The sequence below is a fragment of the Apiospora aurea genome (genome assembly GCF_038362705.1).
Source record: "Apiospora aurea strain CBS 24483 chromosome Unknown utg000004l_segment0_segment0, whole genome shotgun sequence".
Classification (NCBI taxonomy): domain Eukaryota; kingdom Fungi; phylum Ascomycota; class Sordariomycetes; order Amphisphaeriales; family Apiosporaceae; genus Apiospora; species Apiospora aurea.
Window position 1 is genome coordinate 178,801 of NW_027117391.1, and position 16,369 is coordinate 195,169.

The 16,369-nt window shown below is 55.1% G+C and overlaps 7 protein-coding genes across 7 annotated transcripts; 4 read left to right on the forward strand and 3 right to left on the reverse strand.

Moving 5' to 3' along the window:
* Positions 1-53: 53 nt before the first annotated feature.
* PG986_004893 (uncharacterized protein) lies at positions 54-769 on the reverse strand (the record flags this gene model as incomplete). Its single annotated transcript, XM_066841115.1, has 2 exons — positions 54-319; positions 388-769. 2 exons carry the CDS (start codon positions 767-769, stop codon positions 54-56), a joined length of 648 nt encoding a protein of 215 aa, XP_066700977.1.
* A 1,696-nt stretch (positions 770-2,465) lies between these two features.
* Positions 2,466-3,919, forward strand: PG986_004894 (FAD binding domain-containing protein; the record flags this gene model as incomplete). Its single annotated transcript, XM_066841116.1, has 3 exons — positions 2,466-3,262; positions 3,333-3,388; positions 3,465-3,919. The coding sequence occupies 3 exons, from the start codon at positions 2,466-2,468 to the stop codon at positions 3,917-3,919; spliced, it is 1,308 nt and encodes a 435-aa protein (XP_066700978.1).
* Positions 3,920-4,058: 139 nt separating this feature from the next.
* On the reverse strand, positions 4,059-5,380 carry PG986_004895 (uncharacterized protein; the record flags this gene model as incomplete). The annotated part of the gene is made up of 5 exons (XM_066841117.1): positions 4,059-4,104; positions 4,181-4,310; positions 4,378-4,483; positions 4,541-5,222; positions 5,298-5,380. The coding sequence occupies 5 exons, from the start codon at positions 5,378-5,380 to the stop codon at positions 4,059-4,061; spliced, it is 1,047 nt and encodes a 348-aa protein (XP_066700979.1).
* A 1,950-nt stretch (positions 5,381-7,330) lies between these two features.
* Positions 7,331-9,878, forward strand: PG986_004896 (uncharacterized protein; the record flags this gene model as incomplete). Its single annotated transcript, XM_066841118.1, has 3 exons — positions 7,331-9,294; positions 9,506-9,530; positions 9,798-9,878. The coding sequence occupies 3 exons, from the start codon at positions 7,331-7,333 to the stop codon at positions 9,876-9,878; spliced, it is 2,070 nt and encodes a 689-aa protein (XP_066700980.1).
* A 206-nt stretch (positions 9,879-10,084) lies between these two features.
* Positions 10,085-11,788, forward strand: PG986_004897 (uncharacterized protein; the record flags this gene model as incomplete). The annotated part of the gene is made up of 3 exons (XM_066841119.1): positions 10,085-10,791; positions 10,860-11,621; positions 11,749-11,788. The coding sequence occupies 3 exons, from the start codon at positions 10,085-10,087 to the stop codon at positions 11,786-11,788; spliced, it is 1,509 nt and encodes a 502-aa protein (XP_066700981.1).
* A 976-nt stretch (positions 11,789-12,764) lies between these two features.
* PG986_004898 (uncharacterized protein) lies at positions 12,765-13,967 on the forward strand (the record flags this gene model as incomplete). The annotated part of the gene is made up of 1 exon (XM_066841120.1): positions 12,765-13,967. One exon carries the CDS (start codon positions 12,765-12,767, stop codon positions 13,965-13,967), a length of 1,203 nt encoding a protein of 400 aa, XP_066700982.1.
* Positions 13,968-14,677: 710 nt separating this feature from the next.
* On the reverse strand, positions 14,678-15,736 carry PG986_004899 (uncharacterized protein; the record flags this gene model as incomplete). Its single annotated transcript, XM_066841121.1, has 1 exon — positions 14,678-15,736. The coding sequence occupies one exon, from the start codon at positions 15,734-15,736 to the stop codon at positions 14,678-14,680; it is 1,059 nt and encodes a 352-aa protein (XP_066700983.1).
* Positions 15,737-16,369: the final 633 nt, after the last annotated feature.

Consider the following 16,369-nt stretch of genomic DNA (forward strand, 5'->3'; position numbering starts at 1 on the left):
GCGCAGACTTCGTCGATTTGATGCGGGAGGAATACGTAGGTGCCACAGATTCTTTAACCCTCCTCGTTTCCAAGCAGTGAGTACGGGTACGTCTTGATGGTGATTTCCGTCACCAGCCCGAAGAATTGTCCGGCACCGCGGAGGGCCCAAAGGAGGTTCGAGTTCTCAGTCTCGGAGACATCTACCAGCTCCCCTTTGGCATTGACGAGCTTGGCTGCGATGAGATTGTCGCTGCCAAAGCCGATCAGTGGCCTATAGATGCTGATGCCGCCTCCGAGATAGTATGGAATGACACCAACAGTGTTCCCGTTACCCGCAGCTGTAGGATATGTAAGTATGATAATCAACATGGTTGGCTCGAGGTTGCACCTTCAGCTAGCTACATACCTGCAAATCGCTTGTGCGGGTGCAAAGAAACTTCCAGCTCCTTCATCAACGTGCCTCCCTTTACTGTGGCCTCGCTCGTCTCGGGATGCAACGAACTCCCCTTGTAACGACTTAAGTCGATGACAATGCCTTCCTGGCCAACGGTTGACCAGGGACTGTGGCCACCAGAAGCAGGGACAAAGGGGATTCCGGCCTTCACAGCTTCCTGCACAGTCGATACGATGTCCTGTTCGCCTGCAGGTCGAACAATGGCGTAGGGCACTCGCACGTCGATATCAGACCAGCGGGCCAGCGAAGCCTTGAATTCGGACGTGGTCGTGTCCTGCAAGACCTTCGACGCTGGAGAAAGCCTAGCGGTAAGGGACGAGATGAAGGCCTCCATGGTGTTGGGTGACTTGGTAGGTATGGATGACAATGGGAAATGAGGGCGTATTTTCAGACGCCTGTAGGGAATTCAGACTCAATGCCGAATAAAGAGTTAAGAGGAGTAACGGTTTGCTGCAATTTACCCAAGCATAGTAAGTCTTCATCACATACCGAATGGGAAGTCTCCGCCTTAAATCATCCGAGTGGTTGGGGTGACGATGCTGATTTCGGTCCGAAGCTGAGCTCCCTCGGTACGTGCTGTACACTTTTGTGTGACTCCCCGAGTGGATAGTTAGGTTGGTTGTTGGTTCATTTGCCGTTGGTTACAAGCATACACGCTGCGCATACATTCGTACAGGGAGATTCTCCGGTTCTTGCTGTTCTGCGTCACATCGACGTAAGGGATGGGCATGCCAAGTTCCTCTCCCCAACGCCGAGGGGGAAAGGGGATAATGGACTCGTTCGCTCACCCCGTTCCACTCAGTACCTTGGTCTTTGTTGGCAACTCTTACCAACACATATTTTAATAAAGACCTTCCGGCGTAGGTGGTCGTTGTTTGTACAGCATCCCGAGATCTTCCCTGGGGCTCAGGGGAGGGGAACTCGTTGTTTCACCACCTGCATTGCTTGGTAACAGAGACTCCAAACTCGTCAGCGTTTGAGCCAGATTCATTGATTGTTTTAGGATGTCATTCATCGGGCGTACTGGTTAGCAGTGGACCGAATCGGGTCTGACCACTGTACCGCAGCAGGACACGTCCGCCACTGCATTGATTACCTGCGTCAGTCTGTAATGTCACGCCAGTACCAATTTCGAGCTCATCGACTCCAGCCTCGGAGGTGTGACTGGGTTCGGGTCCGTGAGAAAATGTCGCAGTGCTTCTCGCGTCGTGGGATGGGCAGGGCCTTCAGGCACGACGAGGTTTGTTGTAAATACTTATCCACCCGTCGATATTTCACCCACCCAGATAGCCGATCCGAGTTAGGCTTTTATCGTACTAAACTTCTTCACGACAAATGCTTTACTGAATGCTTACGCAATGGCGATCAGATGGTAGTAGACAGTCCTCATGAATTGTGTAATGTCACGTTTATGCCCGTCACAAGTAACATAGTAGGTAACAGCCAACTTGGAGGGGGAAAAGATAATCCAATGTTGGGTAACCCAAATTTACGATAAGTCACGGAGAAAAGGACAGGAAAGGGCCAACACCACTTCATCACACTATTGCGGTGATTATCTGCAATGCCTGTATGCCGCATACTCGATTATGCACCGAGTAAAACTTGCACTCTGATGGCCGCTCTCCTTCCCTGTTGGTTCGTGGGCCTGGCTTGTGATGCGGGCACTCCTTGGCATTTGCGCGTTGGTCCGTTGCGGCGCTCCGACGGAACCTCCCCTCCACTTTCTCCAATGCCGATCTCAGAACACAGCCGAATCCGGCACTGCTATTTCGGGATCTTTCTGTGAGGGGAAAACCTGCATTTGTCCCAAATTGATCCCGACGGTCTTGATATTTGCGGGATAATTCTCTTATTTGTCGGTTGAATTGGGAGAACGGGGAAGCCTGTTCTCTTCTGGCCACTAATGCAGGGCATTCGGTTTCTTCATAGCGAGCCTCAAGCACGCCATTCATCTTAGCCAGTGAGTTTAGGTGAAACCGTTCCAACTGCAATGGCTCCTTTCGATGGAAATTCCGATTCGCCTCTCCATGTCCTCATTGTTGGGGGGCGGACTTAGCGGCCTGGCCACGGCCATTTCCGTGTCGCTCGCCGGGCACAGAGCCAGCGTGTTCGAGGCAGCCCCGCAGCCACACCCGTTCGGGTCTGGGGTCGTGACCTCTCCGAACGGGACCCGGCTGCTTTCCAGATGGGGTATCGACGATGGTGTTCCAGACACGGGCAACCATACGTCCATCGCGGGGTGGCAGCTGTGTGACCCTCACGGGACGCCGCTCCGGCAAATCCTCATCGCGGGCGATGGCGGTGATGATGCAGAAGCGCATCAAGGGCCCCTGCCACCATGGACATTTCACCGAGTCAATCTCCAACTGGCACTTCTGCGCCGAGCGCAAGAGCTCGGGGCCACGGTCCGCTTCGATGCTCGCGTCACGGGTCTGGAAGATGAAGACGACGATGCGGGCGTGGCGATACAGCTCGAGAGCGGCGAGACGCAGCAGGGTGACTTGGTGGTCATCGCTGAAGGCACAGGTTCAAAGCTGAGGAATAGTGTACTCGACCAACCCGTGGATCCGGTCGCTACGGGATACGTCGCGTACCGCATCACCGTGGATCGCTCCATGGTTCATGATCCTGCCTTGGTCACTTTCATGAATGCCGCCGGCATCCGGACATTGGTCGGGAAAGGTTCATACGTTTCCGCCTTCCCGATGAGAAGGGGCGCTCAGCTGAGCATGATGGTTCTGATACCACATGGCCAACTACCACACGGAGCGACAGCCACACCAGCGCAAGAGCTGAAAGATTACTTCAGAGACTGGGATAGCTTGTGAGTGATAACATGTCATGCCCGCTCTGAATCTATAGGTTGTCCTTGGAGGTGCTGATTGTTGGTTCAGGCTGTCTTCCATGATCGATGAAGCGCAGAGAGTCAACAAATGGGCTGCAATGCAGTGTCAGTCTGACCAAGCACCTCCCAACTTTCAGAGCTACCCCAGTGGCTGACATACACTTTGCATCACAAGTACCAGTACTGCCAGAACGCTGTTCGCCGCAGGGCACATGCATTCTCGTCGGCGACGCCGCAAACACCATGTCCCCCTTTCTTAGTCAGGGGCTCAGCCTGGACCTCGAGGATGCGGCAACCATAGGCTGCCTGCTCGGTCACGTTCACAGCACGTCGCAGCTTCCTGCAGCCACTGCACTCTACGCCCGACTGCGAAGCGCGCGGGCGAAGAGGGTGCGAGAGGAAACGGCGATTTTTGAGAAGCAGTTACGGGATACGGCTGGCGGCTGCATAAACGACGAAGAAAGTTCCGCGCCAGGGGCTGGCTCGTGTTCCAAACTTGTGTATGTCCAAGCCACATCTGTTCACACGACCTCGACTGACTTTGGGGATAGGGCTGGGGGGCTGGCTCCGGAGTGGATGTGGTCATACGATGCGTATGCGGAGGCTGAAGCGGCTTTCAAGTCAGATCCCTTTTAAGCCCTGTTATTGGTCTGAACGGGCCGGCCAAATGTAACGGTGTTTACAAGATGCACTGCATATGCAGGGGCATGCATATGGTTTGCATTACAGTTAATCTCAGCGATGTTCTAGTTACCCAAAACCACGTCTGACGTTTTTACATCAAGGCCAGCGCGTTGGGTGGCGACGCAACCAAGCCAGGACTATGATGCCATGGGGAGTTAGCATGTATCCTACCCAAGGGGAGTTCGAGCCCTGCATCACTTCATTTACACTTACATATTGAGTGGAGCTGAGGTGAGCAAAAACGTGTACCGGCCGGTTTTGGCGCAGTGCTCAGACAATGCTTTCAGGTTCCAGATTTCGCCGATAGTCAGGCCGAATAGACTCAAGAAGTAGGGATGGAGCACTAGAATGATGTCGAATTTCAGTCAGATGGAGCCGGAAGTGACGACCACTACTTTGGGCTTGCTTACCGAGGTCAGCGCCGTCGCCTAGAGTGCCGTCCGGCTTTTGTGGCGGGTACACCTCGAAGGACAGGTTATCTGCCGCGACGGCCGCAAAGTGGTGATTCCAGAACCACTGGTCACCGAAGTTAGTCATTGTTGTCTTGGGCATGTATCGTTTTGTCCTACGTACCTTTGCAGCTTTCTCATTGCCCTCGATACCGATCAAGCCACCCTGCCCGTCCGTCATCTTCTGCAACTGCTGCTCCGCCGTCATCGGCGCGAGGTCCTCCGCCATACCGGTGCGTATGACCAAAATATCGCCCCGCTTGAACTCGGTCCCCTGGTGCGCCGCCAGCGCCTCCAGGTCCTCGACGGTAATGGTGTGCCGGCTCACGGGCTCGTACCGTACGCCCACGGTCTCGGCGTAGGCGCGGTAGTCGAGCAGCACGCCGCGCCCGACGACGCCGCCGGCGTCGTGCCAGCGGTCGATGGACGGGAGGCGCCGCTCGGGGTCGTACGCGAGGTGGTCGCGTCCCTGCAGCTGCTCCCTGCCGGCCCTGGCGCCGTTGTAGGACCGGTCCGTGGCCTGGTGCGGGTAGTGCAGCAGGCCGTCCCACTGGCTCGAGGCCTGGGTGTTGAAGGCGACCTCGTCGTCGAGGCAGGCGTGGCGGCAGTGGCCGGGCGCGATGTCGTCCTTCCAGGTCAGGACCTTGTGGGCGGTCGAGGCGCGGCCGGTGGGGATCTTGATGATGTCCATGGGGTGGTTCAGGGAGAAGGTGGCGCCGTCGCGGGCCTCCATGTAGGCCTCGCGGATCACGGAGGGGGTTAGGAGATTAAGGCAGCCCAGGGTGTCTTTCTTGCCGTCCTTGTCGCTGAGATTGGGGATATCAGCCGATGAGGGCCCTGAAATGGAAGATGTCAAACAGACAATATCTAATTCCACTTACAAGACTCCCCATGCACATCCCTGGGGCATGCCTTCCACTTGAGGAAGACTGTCAAAGTCGGGCAAATTGTCATGGTCGCCCATTTCGGAAGCAGGGAGTGTGGTTTGGTTAAAGTGGAAAAGAGAACTGCCTGATGCCTACAGTGCGTTGCGAATATCTAGCGATTTCTCAGAAGAGCAGAGCCTCAACTATTTCAACGGGTTGCGAATCCCTGTCGCGGCCACTCCAAGCGGAGGAACCCGTCCCCGGCGGCGCAATTGACCAGAAACACAGACTCGCGAGAAAAGGCCGAAGTGGGACCTGTCCCAAATGGTACTAGGATCTGGAAAGGCATCTATTGACCCAAGCTCAATTACGTTGGTCGACTCGACAAGTAAGGGGGCGCTGAGTTGGGTTTCGCTGTGAGCATTGTCCGGGAATCCAATCGCATGCGGCCTTGCGTATAAGAGAGTCTGTTATGTAAGGAGGTAAGGCGATAGCAAACCGCTACCCGTCTTATCACAAGACAAGGTGTCACGACAGGAGTAAAGTGGGGGCTACGATCAACGGCGCCCCTCAGTTGGCAACCGAGATGTTCTCCAGCCTCAGGTACATGGCACTGGAAGAAGCCTTGTGATGCCAATGCCATATCCGGCACGGTAATGTTAACGGCGGGTTCGGACGTGTGGGTCAAGATGGGACGTCCGTAGGTCCCGCAGTGCTGGTGCCCGCCTCCAAGACAGACGAGTTCATCACTTGATGGGAATCCCGGGTCCTCGGGCGCTAGGGAGAACTAGCTAGGGACAAGCGAAGGATGGGCTGGACACGACGGGATGGTCGCATAGAAGGCGTTCCTAGTATACGGCGGGTTGGTGGGATGAGGCGACTCCTAGATAGATGCCCTCTGGCAGTCTGGATCGTCATGGGAGCGGCTGAAGCCACAACTGGGCTGTCCGTCGTCGCATCTGATCTTACGCTCCCAACAAGCGCTGCAAGCCACACAGTCTAGACTTGAGAATTTCTGCTTCTCGCATTGATTATTCCTGAGCATGTAAATCTTCTCGTCATGCCAGGTCGACTCGAAGCCTCTGGTCGGTTAGGAGAGGTTATTCATTTGGTATTTCGTGCAATGTAGTGCGACGTGGTTTGTCAGTCAAGTTCATGGTCCCCACAGTAGAATGTCGAGGACATGCAACATTGCCAATGACGGGTCTGTCTTGCCACTCAGATTGCAGAGCTTGTTACATGCACTGGCTTGCGTTGTTCGACACGCAGGCTGAGGGATGATTAGGAACGCTGTCGAAGCCCCGAAAATATTTTCTCATTATGTTGGAGATCTTTCACTGATGCTTACGATATACGTATTTGAAGACCTGTAGTTATGGTTCATGGAGATCCATTGGCAGCTGCCAGATTAAATGGGCACTGGAATCTCGCAATGACGAACGTCCAGCTGTGTCGAGATGATCAGATAAGGGACGATAAGCGACACTTTGGGGCCCGCAAGTCCCATCCGTCGTCAGTGTGGTGGGGCCAAGGTCCGCAAGCCAGGTACCGTAGGATCAACCTGTCAGCTGTCCATCAAGAAAATGATTCAAATGCAATCGACACGTGAATGCATTCTACTTTGCATACTTCCATTGCTGCATGCAATGGAAGTGTCGACTTTGTTCCAGAAGTTGGAAGCAAGGGGGATGGCGGCTTGCTTTTGTTTGAACTGACAGCGCCCACATACGTCAAGTCCGGACAGGGATGACCCGTAGCTGCTACGTTAGTTTGTGGGCTATGACGCATTGCAAGCAAAGCTTTTGGGCGCTGGGCCACGGCGGCAGGCACGGGACGGGAGATCTGGAATCTCGCCAATTCGCCTGGCTTCGTATTTCCGAGGGAGAATCAATTACATAGTCGTGACTGAAAAACACCGCAGCCTCGACATCTTTCTTGCCAATTGATTCTTCGTTGGTTGGTCATGTTTGCACGTCTTTCTTAAGCGACACCCTCTGTTCTATCGTTCTGTCTGCCCACTCGCTACTTGTTTGGCCTTGCAGATTCCCATGTCGACAGCAGTGCCTGGCCTGGCCGGCGCCCTGCGCGCTGCCCGGCTCGCCACCTCGAATGCTCCTCCGCCATGTCGCATCACGCAGTCAATGCTGAAGCAGCACATCAACAGCACCCCGACTCGTCAATTTCGCCTCTTTTCGAAACCTCCTTCTCCTGACGCCAAGCACGAAACCCGGTCACAATGGCTCTTCCCGCCCAAGGCGGCGACGCGACCTCTGTCCGGCCGACCCTTGCCCCAACGACGATCCTTCCTCCTCAACTTCATGTACCGCTCTGCCGCTCTCGTCGGTACCGGTGTCGCCTTCGTCGGTCTCTGCGGTGCCGCCTTCTTTCTCTATGATGCCTCTACCTACAAGGAATCCTCCGATGCTCCCGAATGCCGCGTTTCCGAATTGGCCCTTTCGCCTAAGCGCGGCGGTCCCAAGAACCTGCCCATTGCCGATGTCCTGATCGACGACGACGACACCGATGCGAAACGAGCCGTCAAAGACAAGCCGAGACTGGTAATCCTGGGCAGTGGTTGGGGCAGCGTTGCACTGCTCAAGGAACTGAACCCAGATGAATACCATGTCACTGTCATTAGCCCCAAGAACTACTTCCTGTTTACGCCCATGTTGCCCTCTGCCACGGTCGGTACTCTCGAGATGCGGAGTCTGGTTGAGCCCATACGTCGAATCCTGTCCCGAATCAGCGGCCACTACCTACGCGCCAATGCCGAAGACGTCGACTTCTCCCACAAGCTCGTCGAGGTCTCTCAGACTGATGCTAATGGTAAAGCGACTCACTTCTATGTTCCATACGATAAGCTGGTCGTCGCTGTTGGCTCCACCACGAACCCCCACGGCGTCAAGGGCTTGGAGAACTGCTTCTTCCTCAAGGACATTAATGATGCCCGCATGATTCGCAACCAGGTCATCAAGAACATGGAGATCGCTTGCCTGCCTACAACCTCCGACACTGAACGCAAAAGACTTCTGTCCTTCGTCGTCAGTGGCGGTGGTCCTACTGGTGTCGAGTTCGCTGCCGAGTTGTTTGATCTGCTGAACGAAGACCTTACCAAGCGTTTTCCCAAGTTGCTGCGTAACGAGATTTCGGTTCATATCATCCAGAGTCGCGGTCATATTCTCAACACCTACGATGAGGCGTTATCCAAGTATGCCGAAGACCGATTCTCTCGTGACCAGGTCGATGTCCTCACCAACTCGCGCGTCAAGGAAGTTCAGAGTGACAAAATTATCTTCACTCAGAAGGGAGAGAACGGCGAGGAGGTTACCAAAGAGCTCCCCATGGGCTTCTGCCTCTGGTCGACCGGTGTCGCGCAGGCCGAGTTCTGCAAGCGCATTGCCAACCAACTCGGCGACCTACAGACCAACCGCCATGCCCTGGAAACCGATACCCACCTGCGACTCAACGGCACTCCTCTCGGTGACGTCTACGCGATTGGCGATTGCTCCACTGTCCAGAACAATGTAGCCGACAACATTGTCTCCTTCCTGCGTGGCCTAGCCTTCAAGCACGGCAAAGACCCCGAGACTCTCGAGCTCAGCTTCGCCGACTGGCGACAACTAGCCTCGGATGTGAGGAAGCGCTTCCCTCAGGCCGTGGGTCACCTCCGCCGCCTGGACAAGCTGTTCAACGATTTCGATAAGGACCAATCCGGAACCCTTGACTTTGGCGAGCTTCGCGAACTGCTGGGCCAGATCGACTCGAAGCTGACCTCGTTGCCCGCCACGGCGCAGCGCGCCAACCAGCAGGGCGTCTACCTGGGCAAGAAGTTCAACGTGATGGCGCGCAGCGCGCCCGGTCTGACGGCCAACGACATCCGCGACGGCGACGTCGACGCGGCCTGCTACAAGGCGTTCGAGTACCACCACCTGGGCAGCCTGGCGTACGTCGGCAATTCGGCCGTGTTTGACCTCGGCGGCGGCTGGGGGCTGACGGGCGGGCTTTGGGCGGTGTACGCGTGGAGGGGGTGTACTTTGCGCAGAGCGTCGGGACGCGGACGCGGGTGTTGATGGCGATGGATTGGATGAAGAGGGGGTTGTTTGGTCGAGGTAAGAGATTCATTCATTCATTCGCCCATTCCCATCCCACCCTACGTGGATGCTGCATTTCCCATGAGTCGCTACCGGCATTATACTTGAGCACCTTGACTAACAGATTTACAGATTTGATCAGTTTCTAAGCGACCGGGTGCGAAAATGTACAATTACTTGGTGCTTTTTCAAAAGGAACTCAACTGGTAGAGTGCTGTTAGCACCTAGATGACTTTGGACCAGAACATTTCCAGCCAGGCGACTAATTGCAACAGCAATTTACAGAATAGACAGGGCTGTTGGTCAGCCCTTGTGGCGCCGCCATGCTAGAAGAGCATGGTGGCCTCATATAAGTAGATAACCTTGTATATATAGTACGTTCTATATTCTGTTTGAAATTCTTCGTTTTCTTTTATGCTCGCAGTTCGTCCGCCGCCACACAGCCGTCGTCCGCCGCGGCCAGCGCTTGGAGGGAAAGGCAACATCGGGCCTCTTCGCCAAATAGCTGAGGAGACGACGTGCCCCGCGCCTTTCTCTGCTAACCGACAGGGTTACACGACAAGAAGATGAAACCAGAAAGTGGCGTGGTATTTACGCGCTGTGTATGTAAACAATAATTGCCGCCAACAACTCTCCATTGTCATGCTCACCTGTGCACAACTTACGGACTAATAAAAGTCGCATAAAGGCATGGCGTCCGGGCTCTTCAAAATGTTGCCGCCAGAGCTCCTGGTCGAGATTGGCCGTTTCCTTCCACTAGAGGACCAGCAGCGCGTCAGCGCGGTGGATGCGCGTCTCCGCGGGGTTTTAGCCCCCCTGCTGTTTTCAACTATCCGCATTACCAACAGCTCGTCGGATCAAGACGCCATCGATCAAATCGTGACGAAGCACGGCCATCATGTCCGTGGTTTGGCTCTCACGATGGACCTGGGACGTTTCTGGGAAGAAGACGGTAAGAAAGAAGACTGGGGTGAAGACGTGGGTGAAGACGTGGGTGAAGACGTGGGTGAAGACGTGGGTGAAGACGACGACGATGGGGACGACGATGGAAATGCATACTCGGAGGCATTTTATGCCATGCCCTCGAACCTGAACCCGTTGCCGGGCACGCCTGTGGTGGTCCCGTACCCATTTGAAGACGATGATGAATACTCGTCCTGGTTACAGAACAGGATCAAGGAGCGGGAACGGCCTGCGGACTGGACTTTGCCCGGATTGCCCGTCTTGACGCGTGACTTACTGACCGGGCAGAAACTGCCCGGCGTGTCCTCCGTCTCAATTCGGCTCGCGTGCGACTTTCACGACCGCAGCTATGAAGAATGGCATGACTGGAGAGCGGCTTTGGCAAACGAGGACCACATCAGAAATTACGACCCAGAGCAGGTTGAACGCCGGCTCAGTACCCTGGACAATATGTGGTAAGCAATCTGTGGGGAGAGTCCCACTTACTTTCAGGAAGGATAGTACTGACGCCAAGAGTTGATAGGCAGGCCCTCACACTGAATGTCCAGATCCGACGACTCGCTGCGAAGGAGCTGTTGCCTGTGGCGAGGACGCCGTGGTCTCAGTCGGCCTGGTCCGCATTCCTTGGCCGCCTTGAGACGCTCGAACTCGGGTTCTGGGAGGGTCGTCCTGATGACTGGCCTAAATACCATGCCTTCCAGAGCGACCTAAACCTCCACTTCTATCGTCACCTCTCGGCCAAGGCGTCTCCACTGCGCCGATTGGTCCTCGTGGCTGCTTACGACAGTCAAATCGGGCCCGATGAATACATCTTTGGGGCGCCGTACCGACTCTCGATGCCGAAGGGCTACATGTCACACATCCGCGAGCTCCGGCTCGAGAACTGGATCATGCACCCTGATCTCGCCACTTTCATCGCGGAGCGGGGGCGATCGAGCCTACGAACGGTGGAGTTAATCAACTGCGCCTCTTTCGTACACTTGTTGACACAGAGAAGCCTCATGACTTGGAAGGAATTCTTCAATACGATCGTTCGGAGCGGAGACAGGCGCGATATCGTACTCGAGCAGTTCAGATTGGTGAGAACCCACGACATCCAACTGGTAGAGGGCGAAGAGATGTGGATGTGGCGGGGGAAAGGGCGTGAGGCCCGGATTGATGAAGACGATAAAGAAGACGACGGAGACGACAGTGGAGAAGGCGATGGAGAAGGCTTCGATGAGTACTTCGTCAAGGCTTCGAAGAAAGGTTCGAGGACTGCGGCCCACGCCTGCGGGCCTCTGATGTGCGTGCCCAGATCCAAGAGCTGCAGCAACGACAAGAGGACAGCGGCGGACCTGGCGGCAAGGCGTTCAATGAGGCCGAGCACATTTTCTCGTATGTTTTCAAGAAGGCTGGCTACTATTGGGCAGGTGTCCCGTCCTTCATTCTACTCCGGGCAGAGGATGGTGAAGACAAGGAAGCGTGCAAGGAATTGATGGATATTGTGAGAGCGAACAAGGCACGTCGAGCCCGTCCAGCGCTTGAAAGTGAGTAGGGACGTGTTTACTCTAGTCAGCCAGCTTCCAGCTTATCGGCCGACGCACGCACCTCTTCAGCCAGCTGATTCGAAGCTTATTCGAATCTTATTCGAAATAAGAATCAGCCTTTCGGGAGATCGAGCGTACGTTAAGGGCCGAGCGTAAGCAATGCCACACTCACCAATTTTGACGCACGCCGGTTCGAGGACCGAGCGCGAGCAATGCCACACTTACTCCCACAGCACCCTTCATAAGCTACAGCACTTACAGCACCTTTTACAGTACCCTACAGCACCCTTTACAGCGCCCTCTACGCCCTGTAAGGCCCTGTAAGGCAGTCGAAAAGCTGGATCAGCCGGCTTAAGGTCGGCTGTTTCATTCAGCTAAAATTTGTCGATATAATTAAATACGATTGGCCGGTCCCGAGACGAGACGAAAAAAGACGAGACGACGGTCAGCCAGCTTTTTTTTACTTTCAGCTAAGGGGTCGAAGTAAACATATTGCTAGATTTTCGGCTGATATATAAAAAAAGGGGGCCGTCACCGGACGTATGCTTCTAGCCCCTTTAAGGGGACGTGCGCGGCCTAAAAGTTCAGCTGGCTGACCAGAGTAAACACGCCCTAGGTATGTAGCTTTGGTAGCTCAGCCCAGAGACAAGGATGCCCCCGCACGCTTGACAACCAACGCGCCGGTGTAACACCAACGTGGCTTGACATTTTCTTCCTAACCGCATGCTTGTATAAAGCTAAACATTTTATTTTGGAGTGCATTTCACCATCGTCTCAAAATCGATAACCCAAGAAGGGAAATATGGCATCGGGGATGTTTAAGATCTTGCCTCTCGAGCTTTTAAGCGAAATTGGCCGGGCGCTCCCTTTCGATGACCGGCGTCGCCTGAGTGCCGTGGATGCGCGTCTCCGGGCAGCTGCTTGCTCCGGCTCTGTTTTCGACCATCCGCGTCTCCAACCGGGCGTCGGAACAAGACATCGTCACCCAGGTCGTGGCCAAGTACGGGCACAACGCCCGCCACTTGTCTCTCACGATGGACCTCGGCTGTCTCGAGGATCCGCTGTCCGACAGCGAGGAGGAAGAGGAGGAAGAGGACGAGGATGGCAAGCCTCGGTCTGCGGACTGGGACACGCAGGCACTGCCTAACCAGACGCGCAATCACTTGACGGGCCAGACACTGCCCGCGGTGACGTCGGTCACGATCCGCTTCACGTCAGTGCTCGATGATACGGTCGAGCCGGGGCTGGAATTCGACCAAGACTGGGAGTATCTGTGGGGCGACACCTACGACGACGACGGAGAAGAGAACCTAGCGTACGTCGAGGAGCACCAGAAGTGGCGCGCCTCCCTCGCCGACATGTGGCAGGCGCCGACCGAGAACCTCGGTCTGCGTCGTTTCTCCCTCGCGCCCCACAGAAGCGGCTACACCATCGGGGGCCCCGACGCGTATTACCTGGCCACGCCCATGAAATGCATGCCGCACCTGCGTGAGCTGCGGGTCGAAGACCGTTTCCTTGACGCGGACCTCGCCGCCTTCATCGCGCGGCGGGGCCGGACGATCCTGCGGACGGTGGAATTGGTCGACTGCTTCGTGGACATGTATTTCCTTGGTCCTGGAGCCATCGATTTCTCTTGGAAGGACTTCTTTGACATCATCTCCGCGGCGGCCGATCGCGACGGGGACGGGTCCCAGCTCGCGCTCGAGCGGTTTGTGCTGGTGAGGACCCGTCCCGTTATACTCGGTGAAGACGACGAGGAGGCCCGGATGGTCTTGGAAGATCGCGGCCTTCCAGTCCGCCCGCGTGGGGGAATAGAGGCGGAGTATGTCCAGGAAATGCTGGATCGTGTGCAACTAATGCTTCAGGATCAGAAGAAGCGACGGCTCCAACAAGGCCTTGGCGAACGTGGCGACGGAAGCAACGATGATGTGTTCAGCGAAGCCGAGATCCTTTTCCCGTATGTATACGTCATTGATGCACACGGGGTTATAGATGCTTCGCTTACTAATCTGTACCGTGCCGATCAGGGGGCCGACGCGGCGGCGTGCAAGAGGCTGATGGATCTTGCGAGAGTGAACCGGGAGCGTCGGGCAAACCAGTAGCATTCGCGTAATACACCTAATTGACCATATTACCTCTCCTGAGTTCGGGGCATAGCCGGCACGTAAGGGGAAACCATCCAGGTCCCATGAATTCCAGTAAGAGCTGAAAGAGAGGAACGTATTTCTGGTTTTCAAATGAATGACTACTTTCCATAACAAGCTTCACTTCAAGCATTACGCTCGAAGCTCTATCTGAAGCCGGCACGGGCCGTAACCATAATTGACGGCGCGATGGCGCTAATGTGAAACTTATGGTAAACACGTCTCCAACAGATGACCCGTTGACAATCCCTAGCTGCGCCCTCCGGTACTTTTGCAGCTGCCCGGACACCCTCGAACACGCAACTCGGCCATGGCTGGAGAGAATCATGACGGGAGATGTTGTGTGGCTTACTTTGACTCCCGAGATTGACCTAGCGTGGCGCCATAGGCACCTTGGCAAGGCGATACGGTTTCCCTCTTACCTTGCGGCCACAGGGTGTTGGACCAAAGTGTCTAACCAACACCAGCAAATAATGTATGCATAGTTACACACGGATAGATTCTGCTCTCGTATTTTTTCCTATCACGGTCAATGAATATGCGTCTCTCGCTCAAACATTATTACTAGTGAAGCTGATGCTGCAAAAAGCCCCTGACCACCCAAGACCCCCATCGCATGCAAACGACGCATGATCAAATCTACCCGTGTCTAGACCAGGGGAACAGTTTCAGAGCAGTTTCCCATGCTTAGGATAATACACAGCCCGCGGGAAAGAATGCGGATACAAGCGGCGCGGACGTCCTCGGCGCGGCATCTTGTCTCTTTCCGTGTCGTACTCGACAGTTTCATCGTATTCCCACCACCTCCTCTCGGCCTCGCTTCTGGGCCCGTCGGGGAAGAACTCCCGCAGCAGCGGCCTGGCTTTCTCGTATGTCGCTTCAAAGTCCATGAGCACATCCATGGCGTCGGGGGACACAATTTCCTCGAGCTTTCGGAGCGAGATGTTCAGCATCGCGGGGGTACACTCGAGCATTGCCAGCCAGGCATTGTAGCTCATACAGATTCCGCCCACGGCAAGTATGGATAGCAGGCTGAGGGAATCCCCGGACAAAAAGGTTCCAGCAAGACTGAACATCCAAATTAGGGAGAGGGATGCGTATGTCACCATGGTAATAAAGCCCCATCGGCAACCCGCCTTCCACATCGGTGATGGCCGTTTAAGTCGCTCCCAAGACCGAACATATTTCGGTTTGGGACAGTAGCCGTTACCCACAATGACTATAATGTTACGGGAGTCCCGGCCGCGCGTAAGCGCATAGATGGACTCGGACGGTTCATGCACCGGTACCGAATTCACGCTCCACTGTGAGATGCTCCTACGCCACAGCCTGAGCAAAGTCCCACCGAGTATAGTCAAGAACAGACTCGGGCCGCGCCCCTGGGCGTACGGCATGGCTGCCGTGCCGAGTTGTAGAAGTTTCGCCGCGACGCCCACTAGACGGATAAGGCGCCAGAGGAGCTCTGTTGGCCTATCCGGCAGCTTGGGATCCGCCGCGAAAACGCTGATTTTGAGCGCGTAGCCTGCGTCGGGGCCCGGGGCCTCGCTGGCTTCTAGGCTTTTGAATAAATGACCGACTAGAACCCTCTCCGACGGCAGCGGTTCGGCGTCAAGGCGGGAGAGATTGTACACCCTGCACGGATAGTCAACGGAGAAGACAGCATTGAAGAAATTGACAATACGGGGCCACCCCGCGACGATATAGCCCCATCTAGGGTGCGATTGCATTTTGTCGTTCAACGTGCCGAGGGTCAGTTGAGGATAGAGGCAGAAGATGAGGGGCTAAAACAAGAGGTCCCGGTAGTCACAGGTTAGGTGTATGCCTTGTAACCGTGGTGTACGAATCGATTTGGGAGATCCTAATGGCTTCAAAATAGGCAGCCTCAATCATAAATGCCAAAGTGGAAAACACCACACATATAGTCAGATATCATGTCATGAATGATGCGTGGCAAACGTCAACGTAGGTTTGCATGTTTGACGGACCTCGATGATAAACCGGTCCTAAATGTTTGGGCAGTTTGCCCCGTGCGTGTGACCTCGGGAGCAAATATTTGCCATCGAAGTTTCTTGTCGTCCGGTAAGTTGACCAAACCCCACGGTAAACATGATCATGATGCTTCTACGGAGACGAATATGGTCGGTTTCACTCTATTTGCGCCTGTGTTTTCTCAAGGCGGGGGTTGTGCCGGGCTTCAGTTGCTGCTTGTGTCACTCTTTCAAAAGCTTTGAGCAGGGGTACACCTCTCCAGTCAGCCCCTTGTTGGGTGTGTGGCGTAATCCGACTGCCATCAAGAACCAGCAAACCAAGCAGGCGTGTGTGGAGTCACCTTTTTGATCTGGAAATGATACATGGACTTC